Source organism: Phymastichus coffea, unplaced genomic scaffold (genome assembly GCF_024137745.1).
Source record: "Phymastichus coffea isolate CEN01 unplaced genomic scaffold, Cenicafe_Pcof_1.1 PCOF00094, whole genome shotgun sequence".
In the NCBI taxonomy this organism is placed as follows: Eukaryota; Metazoa; Arthropoda; class Insecta; order Hymenoptera; family Eulophidae; genus Phymastichus; species Phymastichus coffea.
The window spans coordinates 237,333-251,037 of NW_026706905.1; the positions used below are offsets into that span (position 1 = coordinate 237,333).

General features: G+C 36.8%; 3 protein-coding genes across 4 annotated transcripts; 1 reads left to right on the top strand and 2 right to left on the bottom strand.

Annotated features, from left to right (window-relative positions):
• The first annotated feature begins 3,089 nt into the window (after positions 1 to 3,089).
• On the top strand, positions 3,090 to 4,828 carry LOC131669552 (luciferin sulfotransferase-like). Its single transcript, XM_058944499.1, has 6 exons — positions 3,090 to 3,285; positions 3,488 to 3,587; positions 3,655 to 3,811; positions 4,002 to 4,122; positions 4,201 to 4,295; positions 4,517 to 4,828. The coding sequence occupies exons 1-6, from the start codon at positions 3,090 to 3,092 to the stop codon at positions 4,826 to 4,828; spliced, it is 981 nt and encodes a 326-aa protein (XP_058800482.1).
• A 2,111-nt stretch (positions 4,829 to 6,939) lies between these two features.
• LOC131669545 (multiple inositol polyphosphate phosphatase 1-like) lies at positions 6,940 to 9,689 on the bottom strand. Of its 2 annotated transcripts, none has more exons than XM_058944489.1 (8): positions 9,264 to 9,689; positions 8,704 to 8,832; positions 8,449 to 8,627; positions 8,274 to 8,378; positions 8,054 to 8,201; positions 7,781 to 7,985; positions 7,497 to 7,706; positions 6,940 to 7,439 (listed from the first exon to the last, which is right to left on the bottom strand). In XM_058944489.1, the coding sequence occupies exons 1-8, from the start codon at positions 9,442 to 9,444 to the stop codon at positions 7,169 to 7,171; spliced, it is 1,428 nt and encodes a 475-aa protein (XP_058800472.1). In that variant the 5' UTR covers positions 9,445 to 9,689; the 3' UTR covers positions 6,940 to 7,168. The 2 variants fall into 2 exon arrangements, with proteins under 2 accessions (XP_058800472.1, XP_058800471.1); XM_058944488.1 differs by having other exon boundaries at positions 7,781 to 7,991.
• Positions 9,690 to 10,904: 1,215 nt separating this feature from the next.
• LOC131669542 (multiple inositol polyphosphate phosphatase 1-like) lies at positions 10,905 to 13,222 on the bottom strand. Its single transcript, XM_058944484.1, has 8 exons — positions 12,981 to 13,222; positions 12,686 to 12,814; positions 12,428 to 12,609; positions 12,224 to 12,331; positions 11,994 to 12,141; positions 11,682 to 11,910; positions 11,401 to 11,604; positions 10,905 to 11,331 (listed from the first exon to the last, which is right to left on the bottom strand). The coding sequence occupies exons 1-8, from the start codon at positions 13,153 to 13,155 to the stop codon at positions 11,079 to 11,081; spliced, it is 1,428 nt and encodes a 475-aa protein (XP_058800467.1). The 5' UTR covers positions 13,156 to 13,222; the 3' UTR covers positions 10,905 to 11,078.
• Positions 13,223 to 13,705: the final 483 nt, after the last annotated feature.

A 13,705-nucleotide genomic window follows, 5' to 3' on the forward strand; every position in this document is an offset into this window, starting at 1 on the left:
CGGCCAGGGAGGATACGTTTAATTCAAACGCGGAATAGTCGCTTGCACTTATGCGCTGCGTCCTGTGCAGACTGAAGAGATTTGCTTTTCCCATTTTTTTTACTTGCATCAATCGCCATCGTCTTCTTTTTTTATGAGCTCTAAAACATCAAATCTGTTGATTTCTTTTCCAAGTCTAATACGCAGGATCCAATACGCAGTATGAATTTTCAAACCATTCGATTGCTATACTTCGGAGGCGAGAATTCAATGACAGCATTCGCGTCAGGTGTTGTTGCACGTGGACTTCGATGGAAAAATTTATATGCACTGAAACTACGAGCTCGTCAGCGTGGCTACGGCGAGCAGGCACTTTCATGAACACCGACGTTGTAATAAAACAATCTTAACTTTATTCTTGTGGCGATTCTAGTAGAATAAATATAAAAAGGACTCACCCCGTCGGTAACTCGACTCGCAGTTCCGTTCCACGATCTTTCTGGCTCTGTCGCGACTACACGAAAGAAAGTGCACGCTGCCAAATTTCGTTTTTCCAAGAAAGGTCCCTTCCAAAGGGCAGTAGGCGTGGCTTTTACGGGGTCCGTTCGCATCGCTTTTCCGCACAAGAATTAACTTTCCCGGACACTTTTCAAAATAGAAGTCTCGTTTTATTTTGTTTCTTATTTCCCTATAATGACGGTCCGTAACAGTTCGAGGTAACTTTCGTTATCCGCCAAGAGAGTCTTTACGTTCCGCAAGAGCTCTAATAAAAGAATTCGTCGCTAAAGGCTACATGAACGTACAACAAATAATTACGTCGCTTATTCAACTGCACTAAATCGACGTTGCATAGTTTATTTGCACTGTACTATTTTCCACTCTCGAAGGCGACAAAAATATCGTTCAATGCAAATACGTTACATGACTTTAAAAATAGGTTGTGTCGAAAAAAAAAGGAGAGAAAGATCGATTTGCCGGAACGACTGGAAAGAGAGAGACAGACAGAAAGAGTGAGAGAAAGAGAGAGAGAGAGAGAGAGAGAGAGAGAGAGAGAGAGGCAAAGCGTTGTTGAATAACGGGATTTTCGCGCGTAACTTTATGAAAGCGTCATGCCCAGTGAAGAAGAACGCTCGCGTGTCTCGTCGTTTCTAATGAGTGAGAAACGAACGGCCTTTATTCGTTGCACAAACAGTTTGACATGCATAATTCCTGACAAATAAAACATATATCGGCGTCACATGGCGACAAATATATCTCCTTCCGTTGCAATCGTTGCCGCGCAATTGCGCCGACACCGGGAAAAGCCTTTAAGAGCTTGACGATGGCTTGGATAATACGGGAAGTATAATAAGTAGAATGAGACTGGTGTGGTAAGACGAGCTCGTAATAGTCGCACGGCACTCGTTACTTCGTTAACTTCAAGCTGTGTACGCTATATTTTACTCATCTTATTTTGAATTCCGATCGCGTGCCGTTATGGGGCTCAGTTATGACTGATATTTGTGATCGTCGTTGCGTAATTTTGCACAGGAAGAAAGTGCATTTCAATAGAAAACAAGTGACTGAACATGAACTTGTTTAATGCGTGAAGTATAGCTGTGCCGAAAAAGCTCGTTGGTTTTAAAAATTTGCAACTCAAGTTTTCGACTTTCAGGATAAAACTGTGAAGTTATTTTATGTGCTGGATGGAAGCCAAATATAATGTGGTACAAAAGTAAATGTGCCTCGCGGTGCGCGATCGTTGGCATCACTCAACAGGACGATTTTTCGAGAAAGTAACTTTTTCAAATTGAGTGCTTTCGGAGCTTGAATTTTGTAAGTCATTGCATAAAAATCACTTTTACGCAGACTGCTACCTTGAAAGAACATTTTTTTATTTCAAATACTTATATCGATTTTGGTTAGTTTATACTTTTTGCCTTACAAAAAGAAACGAAATTAAAAGATATTGCAATCGATTGTCGTTTATCACCAATTAATTGTCTTTGATAAAGTTCATTTTCTATTTCCCTTTGAACGTCTTTTCTTTGTTTAGCTTAAAATAGTGCTTCTCGTTACGAGGAAGTAAAGTTGAACTTTACGCACCGAGGTGCTCGAGCACAAGAGGGTGTGACGTTTAAGCCCGCGTAACGATCAATGTGTTTTTGCATATTATGCGCAAAGTACATTCGTACTGTGATATCTGAAAGACCAATAACGATGCGATTTTTTGTACGACGTATAGCCGGAGCTTGAGTCCATTGTAGCAAGGGCATAAGAGCGATGGTGAGCAGAGGCTGCGCGGTGTGTCTTTCTTCTGCGAAAAATCAATAAATAGATCGTCATTAAAGACAATTAATGAGATAAGATAATTGAGAAGAAAATCAGTCATATAAAATTACACGATAAAGTGAATCATTTTACAAATGAGGTTTCCGTTTCAAATTTTTCAGAAATCGTACTCTTGGATTCAAATGAATGTTTCAAGACTTCCTTATCAATTCTAAGAGAACCTTATTATACAACAACAAAAATTGATAAATTGACGAAAATCGGGATAGACAGCCATCTTGATAATATACATGTAAATTTTTTTAATTACTTTTGCTTGTAGTCACGTGCTTTACCAGTTGAAATTATACGGAGCACATGTGAAATAATGAAATTTATATCACGCACGACAAATTTTCTTAGAAATGCTACTCATCTTAGGATTTGTAAAAGTCGATAACTTGCTAACGTCAAAAAAGCGAAAAATCGATGTCAAGAATACGCAAGCAGCTCAAAAGTCCGCAGCAGAAGTTCAGTTGGGCGAACTTAATAAGCCATCGAGTGAAAAGCAGAAGGTTCACTCTCCTCTCGCGCGGGAGAGCGTTTGTACACACGCCGCGCGGCGTGGCAGAAATGCACCTCTCGGATGAAAGTTGCACCGCGGGCGCTTGCGATAAAGGAGGAAAAGAAAAAAGAAAAAAAAAGGAACAGCAGCGGGCGAACGGCGCACGTCGCCAGGTGAAATGCTACAGTCGAAGTGTCGGGCGCGCGCTCTCTCAGTCCAATTCCATTGAGGCGACGAGCTGCATCGTCGTCGTCGCGATCGTCCGTCGCTCGGGATATCCACTTTTCATCTGACCATGGCGATTACGTACTCGACCGTCGACGGCGAGCTCGGCAGGAAATTGGATAAAATGTTCGGCGTCAAATATGCATTTTTGAAAGTTAAGCCCGGCAATTGCTTGCTGCCACCGCAGTACGTTTTTGTCGGACCGAAGATACGAGATTTGGAGGTACGCGAGAACGACTTTTGGCTGGTTTCTTTTCCTAGGACTGGTAAGTAACGTTTCAAAGTCTTACTCACATGGATGTTTTCTAAACGTTTCCATTTACTTGAATGATGCTGCGCGCGAAATCGCTAGGATTAAAATAGCTTTAATTTCAACACTCTTGTAAGCTTAAATTGCAATGCAAAAATGTCAACAATTATAAGTACTCTCGATTATGCTCCAAAACTCAAACGAATCCACTTTACCAGGAAGTCACTGGGCACAAGAAATGGCCTGGATCATAGGCAACGATATGAACATTGAGAAAGCTCGAATGACCCACGTCGCCTTAAGGACTCCACTCCTTGAGTAAGCGCAATTTCTTTTTCGATAGTTTCAAGGATAATCGTTTTTTCATCAAACGCTGCTTTTACAGATCGTCCGCATTGATGGTGAACGGCTCGTTCGTGGAATATTTCACGAAACTCGGCGAATCCGTGGACCAAGTGCATAATATGCCAAGTCCGCGCTACATAAAAACCCATTTGCCGCTCGATTTACTGCCAAAGCAGCTCAGCGAAAAGAAGCCAAAGGTACGTGTCGCTTATTTCCGATTACACTTTCACTTTTCCCGATCCTCATTCATTTGCGCTCGCGCGTTTTATAAGCACCGCTGCAAAACTCGTTTGTGCCTGCATTAATGCTCCTATCTCTCCCCGACCCGTTCTTTTTTTTTTTATTTTACGATTACCGAACTTTCAGCCGCATATCATTTCCTTTCAGATGATCTACATCGCGAGAAATCCAAAGGACGTGTGCGTCAGCTTTTATCACTACTGCCGACTATTTCACGACTTGACTTGCTCGTTCGACGAGTTTGCCGAATTGATGCTCACCGATAATGGTAATTATTTATATAGCTGCAAACGCGACTCATCTAAACCAAAGCAAACGGATTTACGGTCTATTCCGTTTCTTTTAGCACCCCCGATGCCGTTCTGGAGTCATGTCTTACCGTTCTGGGAACGTCGTCATCAGGATAATATTCTGTTTTTAACTTACGAAGAGATGAAAAAGGTATATTGTGTTGTTTTTACGAGCCAACGGATTTATATTTCCTAGTCCAACGTTTAATTGAGCATTAAGTAACTGTAACTGATGTAACTCGATTTGACAAAAAAACGTTTTTTTTTTACGCTAGTGATCTTGCGAATTGCGTCTATACTGCTGCAATCACTGAGAAATGAATATAAATTGTTGGAAAAATTACCATTCATTGCTTTTCTTTGTTTGTTCAGGACCAAGCTGCAGCTATTCGAAAAACCGCGAAATTCCTAAAGAACAAAATAACGGACGAGCAAGTAATACAGCTGTGCGATCATTTGTCATTCCGTAGCATGTCAACGAACCCATCAGTGAATTACGAGCATTTGTTGGCTCAAAAGAATACCTGTCCAAATGATCCTAACACCAAATTCATACGCAAAGGCAAAGTCGGCGATTGGCGTCACTACATGTCGGACAGTTTGTCATGTCGATTCGACGAGTGGATAGAGAGAAATTCGAAGGGTACCGGCCTTAAATTTGTCATGGATGACTTCGAAGATTAATTATTTAATTATTGCTTTTCTTAATTTATTTTACTATAATTCTTTTGACATTGTCATATTATCTTTGGAGGCTGCCCATTGTAGCAATTTTACTCCAAATTAATTGTTTATTCGCATATCACGTCGAAAATGAAACAATCAAAATAATTACTAAAAAATATTGTTGGCTTTGCCTATCTATCGTTTATATATCTATCTACTTATTTGTTCCCTGTTATTTTATTTATAAGTTATAACGCTTTAATTTTGTACTTCGCATTTTTATATGTTATTTTAATGGGATGCCATCGATACACTTATTGTTCCAATATGTATATTCATGAATATTGAATCGTATACACATTTAACAATGTATATATTATATAAATGAATAAACTACAAAAATAATATCGTTTTGTATGAAATAATTCACAATACAACATTATTTTATTGCTACATTTGACATTGTAACGAATTTCTTGAGCAACGATTTTTTTCCTCGACAAATTCATAAAAAGAAGATCTAGTTTTATTTGCAAAATATACAGCAATAAGATTTGCATATGTTCTACTCATCAGTGTAGCGTGATTTTTCCTTGACCGATATGCAGAACATTTATCATTGTATAGATTTAAAATGCACCTATGGAGTGGTATCACTTAATTTTTCCATATGTATTAATTTGAATGGAGAGCATATTTCAGCGCACTTTTCAAGTAAGTTCTTTTACTCAATTAATCTGTTGAAGGATCCGCAACAATAGTAATAATCGAAATTGTTTGCATTAAATCTTACTTCGTGTAGTCAGTATACCAAATAGAAATATTTCCGATCGGTTTGACAGTCTCAAAACGATGCTCATTGTACATGATGTTCACTATATCTATTGTGTAATAATACGATCACGAAAATACATCTATTAGTTAAATGGCTGAAAGATTCTGCTTTCCCTGACTCGCCTAGATAACCATTTTTGTCACTGTGAAATTTTGGATCTCGCCTCCATAAACATAAGTTAATCAGATTTTGAGAACACAATGGGTGTCTATGAAATGGACACGATAGAAATGGATATATACTAATTAAAGAATGCTATACTTGTAGTTCGTGACAATTTGAGCAATTCTCTATATCAAGCATTTGTTGCTTGGTCATTATATCTAGATAATGAGTACCGTGTCTTGCTGTCATCTACATTTCTAAAAGCCTATACAATCTACATAAAATAATGTGCTTTTAAGCGTGCGACAGAATAATTGATCCAAAATATAATTATCGCACACGGATCATTCTAAAACACATTCCGCTTGAATTAAAATTCTCCTGTGGCATCGAGATATCATTGATTGCATTGCACTAATGACACACATTTTTCCGCCACATGATGTAGTGAGCTGCTTATAGGATATGTTAATATCTCAATTGTGGATAAATAATGTCATGTAAAACATTGAAACAATGACAAACTTTTTGACACTGGAAAATTTACCCATTTTGTGGAGTATCGTAAAACATCTTGCGTTTATGGTTGAAACTATTGAAGCAAAGAATTATATTGTTTGATTTGAAAAAAAACCAATGATAATGAACAATGTTAAGAAATTTTATGAATGAACTTGCTTTCAACGCGGCTGTTGCTGCCGTGAATGAATTTGTATGAAGTTTGGATGCCAAATATAGATATAAATCTTCGATAGATTTATAGCATATATTAGTGTTTACAAACTGCTTCAAGTAGACAAACGTGGATATTAGACAATAAAATGTATCTAGTAGATTGTTGTTGGCAGTAACAATCACATCATGAACTTGAACTGATATGCACTATGTTTCTTGTATACGACGAACTTTTTCGGCAAGAGAAACGAAACCAACTGAAAGGTAATTTGATATATCTGTTCTTTTATAATCTGATATGCTAACTTTTAACTTATTCAAAGCGATAGGCAAATTTATAAAAGAGGTCATTAACTGATAAAAAGATGTTATTATGTTAAATATTCCACCACAAGTGCGAGTAGTGTGGCGATATGTGTCGTATTTCAAAAAATTCGTCCATAATACACTTTTTGGGAATCAATTCTTTTGAATGAATCAATATACACGAATAAGAGTACAGGCGCATGTATAAACATCAAAAGTATTTTTGATACACCATGAAAAAGGAAGACGATATAAATGTGAATATTTCAGCAGCAATTGTTTTTACATATTTATCAGAAACTATAATGTATAAAGATTTAATCTTGCAAGTAATAAAACACAGATAGAAAATTATAATTAGCAATGAATTTACAAGTACTTAAAAAATAATATGTACATGCTAAATTCCTGGCCGAGTATTCTACAATTTCATTGAATTATTCAAATATATAAGTGTAAAAACTAAATGTAATAAAGATGATAGGTAGGGGATTGCCAATATGTCTATTAATAAAAGTATCCGATGCACTTGTCGTTGTATCATTTTGCATGACATCGCAGAAGTTCGCATCACATTGATCAAGCATCGGCTGAAATTCTCGTTTCAAGTAATCCCAATCGCAGGAGGGCCCTTCGCAGCCTGGTATTTCTACTGGATTTTCAGCAATATGAAATTGCACTTGGTTCGGCATTGTTATGTTATCGCATCTGAAAATCCAACGGGATGAGTTATGGTAAGACTTGTTTTTCAATTGTCTAAATTACCTGTAGAAGACAGCTACGATATTGGAAGTAAATGCATTCATGAACGTTGTGTTGTAAAGTCTACTTTTCATTGACTCGTAATTAGATGCTAATAATGGTTGCTCGTGATCGAAGACTTTTAATAACGTCATCACCGATTGAATGTTTGACGAATGGCCAAAATTGAATGTACCTTTTGGCTGATTTTCGATATTTCTGTTTTCCAGCTGTCTGAAATTCCACGCGGTGATTCCTTAATTAATCTCGTTTCACAAATTAAGTTAAAGAAAACATAAATCACGCACTCAAAGGCTTTGAATAACTTTTTCAGAATGTTACAGTTCAGCTTTCTACTCAACGTATTTCCCGGTCCGCAACAGTAGTAATAGTCAAGATCACTGAGGTACTCGAACACCATTAAATTTTCTTTCGAGAAGACGGTACACCACTTGGAAATCTTTCCGGCGTCTAATGCAGTCTCAAAACGACACACGTCATACATGACGCTCACTATATCTGTTATGTGATAATAAGTCATTCCAATCTGCAGTTTCTTTTCTGTCAAGCGTATGTCTTACCAAAGCCAACTTTTTCGGTGAAACCTAGTCTTTGGCTGACTTCATTTAAAGTTCGATGCATGACCGGTCCAGTCGCAAACCTTCTGTACTCCGTCATTTGTACTTCATGTTTATACTCCTTTTTCCACCTGTCGCAGTCTTGATCTTCCTACATGGAAATCAACTCGTCAAGTACATTTAAATATCAACGAGTATGTTCTTAAATTGTATGAGTTCTTACTTTCAACTTTTCTCCGTCAAAATTCACTGTGGCATTTGTATCGAGCAGTGCGTTAGCAAACGATAGCAAGCTCGAAGTCGCACTTGCGCGTTTTGATGCCGCGAACTGAAAGCAAATGTACATTGCGCTGCTACTACTTTCGATAGCCAGCCAGTAGTCACATTAATTATCTTACGTTATAGTCCGTTGGATCATTCGAATCTAGAATTTCAGGAAACGCGTCTTCTAATCGTTTAGCCAGTAGATGCAGCTCGTTTTTACCTGCTTCGCCCAAAGTCCCATTTTTTTCATAAAAGTTCGGATCGGGCTGCCATAGTCGCAGATCCGTCAGATCTTTAGGACACAATTGTCCCCCTGTAAAGTGGACGTCGTAAGAAATACACGCATCAAGAGCAAAAATAAGTTCGAGGACTAGTACAAAAATGCTTACTTCCATGTTGGTGGTTTGCGACAATTTGATCTCGGAAGCTCTCCAAGTCAAGCATGTGCTGCTTCGACAATTTATCTGGATAGCGAGTGCCATGCCTTGCCGTCATCCATATTTGCAGAGGGGTACAGCCTACTCAACAAAATTATGTTCTTTTAGGCATGGCAAAACTGTAATCATAGCGCGGAAGTCTCCGAAACGTATCACGCATTGGTGAAAATGGTCGGACGACGCTAAGAGATATCATTGATTGAATTGAACCAACAACAGTTCGCACCGGCGATTATGTTAAAACGCCGTATATCTGCAAATCATCTGGCATAGCGAAGTGCGGTTTTTATACGTGTTTCAATAATAATTGCAGTAAACAATGACACGAGAGGTACTGTGTTGTGGCACAACGATAAGCGATTCGACGCTGGAAAGTTTTCATTCTTTTTAATTTTGCCATTGCCTCCGTGATTTTGAATGCTAAAGTAGATAATAAGATTATCCAATGCTAAGAAGGCAAGAGCGAAAAAAGGCAGGACGAAAAATGAAATAACGGGAATTGTCAAACTTACCTGCGACGCGCTCGATTTCACCATGGACAAATTCATACGGAGTTCTCGATGCCAAATATGGATAAAAATCTCTAGTAGAGTTGTAGCAATCGTCGATATTTACAGACTTTCCTTCGATTGACCAGAGATAAACGAGTAGACAATATAATATACTTAGTATACACCAGTTCAAAATAACCATATTACGAAGTAGAACTGATGGGAGCTGCCGTTCCTTCAAATGTTCAAAGTGTATACTTGAGATTCGGGCTTAGATGTGACGTAATTGTTTTTTCTTTTTGGCAGAGAGACTTAACTAACTGGAAGGAGATTCAAATACATCTACTCTTTTATAAACTGCAGTCTCTATCTTTCGTAATTTACAAGAGCGATGTTATGTTTGCCTCTTTGTTCGTCAAGTGAAATCTCGGAGATAAGTTGATTTAAGTTTCTTTTCCTGCATGATTCGAGATTACATCATGGGATTCATTGCTGATGGCACTGAAAATTTAAAAGCTTATGTTTCATATCCAAACTGTTATATTTACGAATAATTTGTCTCAAACAAATATGAAGAGGATTTATCTCGTGACGCAAAAGGTGATTGAATAGAAGTTAATATTTATTGGTGAATCATTTCCAAATATTATTAGAAATTGTAATATCAAACAATATCATTTTAGTATGCATTTATGAATTCAAATAAGTGAATAAAAATAAATATTTCTAAGTCAAGTGTAACTATGTGATTTTCTGTAGCTATTGTACACTTGAAAATAGATTAAGTGGTAAGTAAATAGATTAGTGGAAAACTTATGGAGTACAATACGAATAGTATTATCTAATCTCTGGACTATGACTGGGTTTCCTAATTTTTTCGATATCTTGTATCCACATCCGCCAAGATTACAAATGAACGGACTATTAACCTATTCAATTATTCTATAACCATTCTACACGTTCGCCGGACTACGTTAGAAAAGTTTGTAAAATAAACAAATCTCGTTGATAAGATTTTGCAAGGCTTTTTTCATAGCACATTGTAAATATCTTCATTTTAGAACTCTGCAATGCTGCTTCGCATGGAAATATTTTTGCTTTGACGGTATAATCTTATCTGGCAGAAATCAAAATGCAAATACAATAAGTGTGTTTCCGTGCGCAGTTAAATCGTTCGACAATTACAGAGCAGTGACCTACATAGTTTTTATAAAAATTCATTTTGTTAGTTCTACAAGGGACGATGAAATAAGTAAAAAAATTAATAGACATATTTATTAAACATATCTCGATCTTCATATTTGAAATAGACGCCATACTTGCCATCTCTATCTATCTAATAATACTAGTAGTAGGGCATTCTGTAAACTTAAGATTTGCCCGACTATTACCATACCATATCGCGATTAACCTTGTAAATATCTTAAAGCAATAAAACTTTGTAAAATTCATGGCACAATCCTCCCATGTAAGCTTCTAGGATTAATATAGGCATCAATGTATTTTTCAATTCAGGTGAATAATCCTAATGATGAAACGAATTTGATACTTTTATTCAGTTCTCTATTTCGAAAGTCATTGCTTTAACACCCCATCTTTTAACTGTATAGTTTCAGTGATTCATATTTAATGGAATAAAAGAATAAAATTCAACAAGTTAAATTGTATTCTTAAATTATATTTAATAGTATTCAGATACATTATTAATAAAAACATGTTTAGCTATCAAATAACTTAAACATCTATTATATTACAATAAAAGCACACTTATCTACAATTCTATGTACAGTGTTATTCGATTCGATGTGTGAGTATGAGAAAAATAAAACAGTTTAACTAGCTAACATAAACCATGTTGTTACTGAAGGTAACGAATACTGAAAGTATTAAACTGATAAAACCACTGTAACTCAAGATATGCGCTGCTTTTGACATGTCACAGAAGTTAGGATTACATTGCTCCAGAACTGGACCAAATTCTTTTTTTAAGAATTCCCAGTCACAAACATTACCGTTGCAACCTGGTACGTCTATTTCATTTTCAGAGTTGTGAAATGTGACTTTATATGGTGACTTCGATTCAGTGCATCTGAAACAGCGAACCGATTTAGAAAGAGTTTTGAATTAACTATTGATTTGTGCTGTCTTTGTAGCTTACTTGTAGAAAACTGCAATAACATTAGCGCAGAAGGGTCCCATTTTTGAAAGTCTGTAGGTTCTGTTTTGCATGGCGTAAAAATTGTCCGCCACTATCGCTGGTTCGCTCTCATAAACCCTCAATTGTGACATGATAGATTGTACATTTGTTGAGTGACCGAACGTGAATAAAGCTCTAGGAACTGGATTTCCATTTTCAATTCGCCTGTAAAAAAAGTTGCAACGTACGACGAACATTTTCAAGCAGCGACAACGTGACAGATGAATGAAGCTTATACTTACGCGAAGTTATCGAATAGTTTTTGGACAAGTCCGCAGTTGATTTTACTGCTCATTTTATTACCCGGTCCGCTAGAATAATAGTAATCTAAGTCACCGACGTATTCTAAGACTATCATATCCTGTTTAGTGAACATTTGGCACCAGGCATTTATATTGTCTACGTTTGGTACCTCTGGGGGATTCAAAGCTGTCTCGTAACGACAAACTTCAAACATTGTTTTTGCATCACCTATTCAATAAGATACAGAAATATTAAACGTTGTTAATACATATATTTTTATAATCTATCAAATTGCTAAAAATCATTCTTACGATATCTGATTGTTTCGGTGAAACCAAGTCGGTCACTAATATTACGCAACATTTCATGAGCTACGGGTCCGTTCGTGAATTTTTTTTGTTCGTAATATACTACTTTGGGATCCCAATGTGCTAACCACCTCGGGCACTTTTTAGCGTCCTAATTTCAATCATTAACAGTCGTGTCAATAAATCAATGGTTTTGATCGACGTTGATAAAAATTAAAATGTCATTCAATTACTTTGATATCTTCGTGTTTTACGTTGATCGTCGACTCGTTTACGTTAAGGAGCGAAGCGGCAAAAGCGACCAAACTTGAAGTTGCTCTTTCGTTGTTCGTAGTAATAAACTGAAGTTTCATTAAAAAGAAAACGGTAAGAAGTCAAGTCAACATTGTAGTAATTGATGGCGGAATTGTCAAAAATCATTTATGGCAATTACTTACGCTGTAATTGTTCTGATCATCAGAATTCAATATTTCCGGAAATCTTTCCTTCAGTCGCCTGGCTAGCAGATGAAGTTCTTTTTTTCCTTCGAAGGCTAAAGTACCATTTCTGTCTTCGTAAAAGTTTGGATCCCTACGCCACAATCGCAATCTTTGCAGATCTTGTTCACAGACCTGACCACCTACAACGAGGACGTTTTACTAAATCAAATAAAAAGCTCATGAATAAATGTGTAGATGTTAATCTCCAGAACTTACGTCCTTGTTCATGGTTCGTTAATATTTGTTCCCTAAAGTCTTCGAGTTCGAGCATTCGCGCTTTAGTCATGGTATCAGGATAACGAGTTCCGTGTCTCGCAGTCATCCACATTTGCAGTGGCTGACATCCTACAGAGACAATTGCATTTATGAAATTACCCAGATTAACAGCGATGAAAATATAAAAATAGATAAAAATGTGCATTCAAAGAAATTAATTTTAGTAACTTTCACCAAAGACGTCGGTAAAATTTTTCACGACAGATTTTTAAAATCAATCACGACAGATAGATACCTGGAAGACGCGTTGTTATGTCACCATGCACATAAATATATGGGGTTCGAGAGCCCATCATTGTATAAAAATCTTGGGCAGGATTGTAACAAACGCCATTACTGAAATTGGAAAATATGGCCTTAGTAACAGTAATCAAGGATAAAACAAAAAGCACTTTTGACGTTGTAGTCATGTTGCCGATAACAATGCTGTCTCACGAAAAGAGTTCCTAAAAATTTACGAACGATTCACTGTGAAACAATCCGAGACAACTGATTCTGAATGACAGATGCATTTTCTTTTATAATCTCACTGGCGTCTTTTCGCGTCAGCGTGCTATTTACTCGCTGGGTAAAATTCCGAAGATAAACTTTGGCTGCTTCTTGCGGCGCGCGAAATTACCGGGAAAAAATTGCGAATTCCTCCCTGCCCTCAAATTTTGGATACTTACATATTTACAATTGTTCTTTCTACGAACTATGAAATTCGTAAAACAAGGAATAGTTAATTTTTTGAGCGACAGTTGATAAATATGTATTAAATATTAAACAGTAAATTAATTTTGACTTTCTCTTAAGAGTAAATATTTTCTTTGCTTATCAATAAATAATAGCGGCTCGAGGAATGCAAATAAATTCTACCACTAAACAAGTTGATAATATGTCGAAAAGTTTAATCGAATAGCGGTTGCATTCTTTTCACCATAGTTATTAGATTTTGTAAATGATAGGCGTAGTTGTACC

Excerpts from the sequence above, each read along its gene's own strand:
- LOC131669552 (XM_058944499.1), top strand. The coding sequence starts at position 3,090 with ATGGCGATTACGTACTCGACCGTCGACGGCGAGCTCGGCAGGAAATTG. Across the intron at positions 3,812-4,001 it reads TCAGCGAAAAGAAGCCAAAG|ATGATCTACATCGCGAGAAA; the intron begins GTACGTGTCGCT and ends ATTTCCTTTCAG. Across the intron at positions 4,296-4,516 it reads CTTACGAAGAGATGAAAAAG|GACCAAGCTGCAGCTATTCG; the intron begins GTATATTGTGTT and ends TTGTTTGTTCAG.
- LOC131669545 (XM_058944488.1), bottom strand. The coding sequence starts at position 9,444 with ATGGTTATTTTGAACTGGTGTATACTAAGTATATTATATTGTCTACTC. Across the intron at positions 8,379-8,448 it reads ATGATCCAACGGACTATAAC|TTCGCGGCATCAAAACGCGC; the intron begins GTAAGATAATTA and ends ATTTGCTTTCAG. Across the intron at positions 8,202-8,273 it reads TTGACGGAGAAAAGTTGAAA|GAAGATCAAGACTGCGACAG; the intron begins GTAAGAACTCAT and ends ATTTCCATGTAG.
- LOC131669542 (XM_058944484.1), bottom strand. The coding sequence starts at position 13,155 with ATGACTACAACGTCAAAAGTGCTTTTTGTTTTATCCTTGATTACTGTT. Across the intron at positions 12,610-12,685 it reads AACGAACCATGAACAAGGAC|GTGGTCAGGTCTGTGAACAA; the intron begins GTAAGTTCTGGA and ends TCCTCGTTGTAG. Across the intron at positions 11,911-11,993 it reads CACCGAAACAATCAGATATC|GTGATGCAAAAACAATGTTT; the intron begins GTAAGAATGATT and ends CTTATTGAATAG.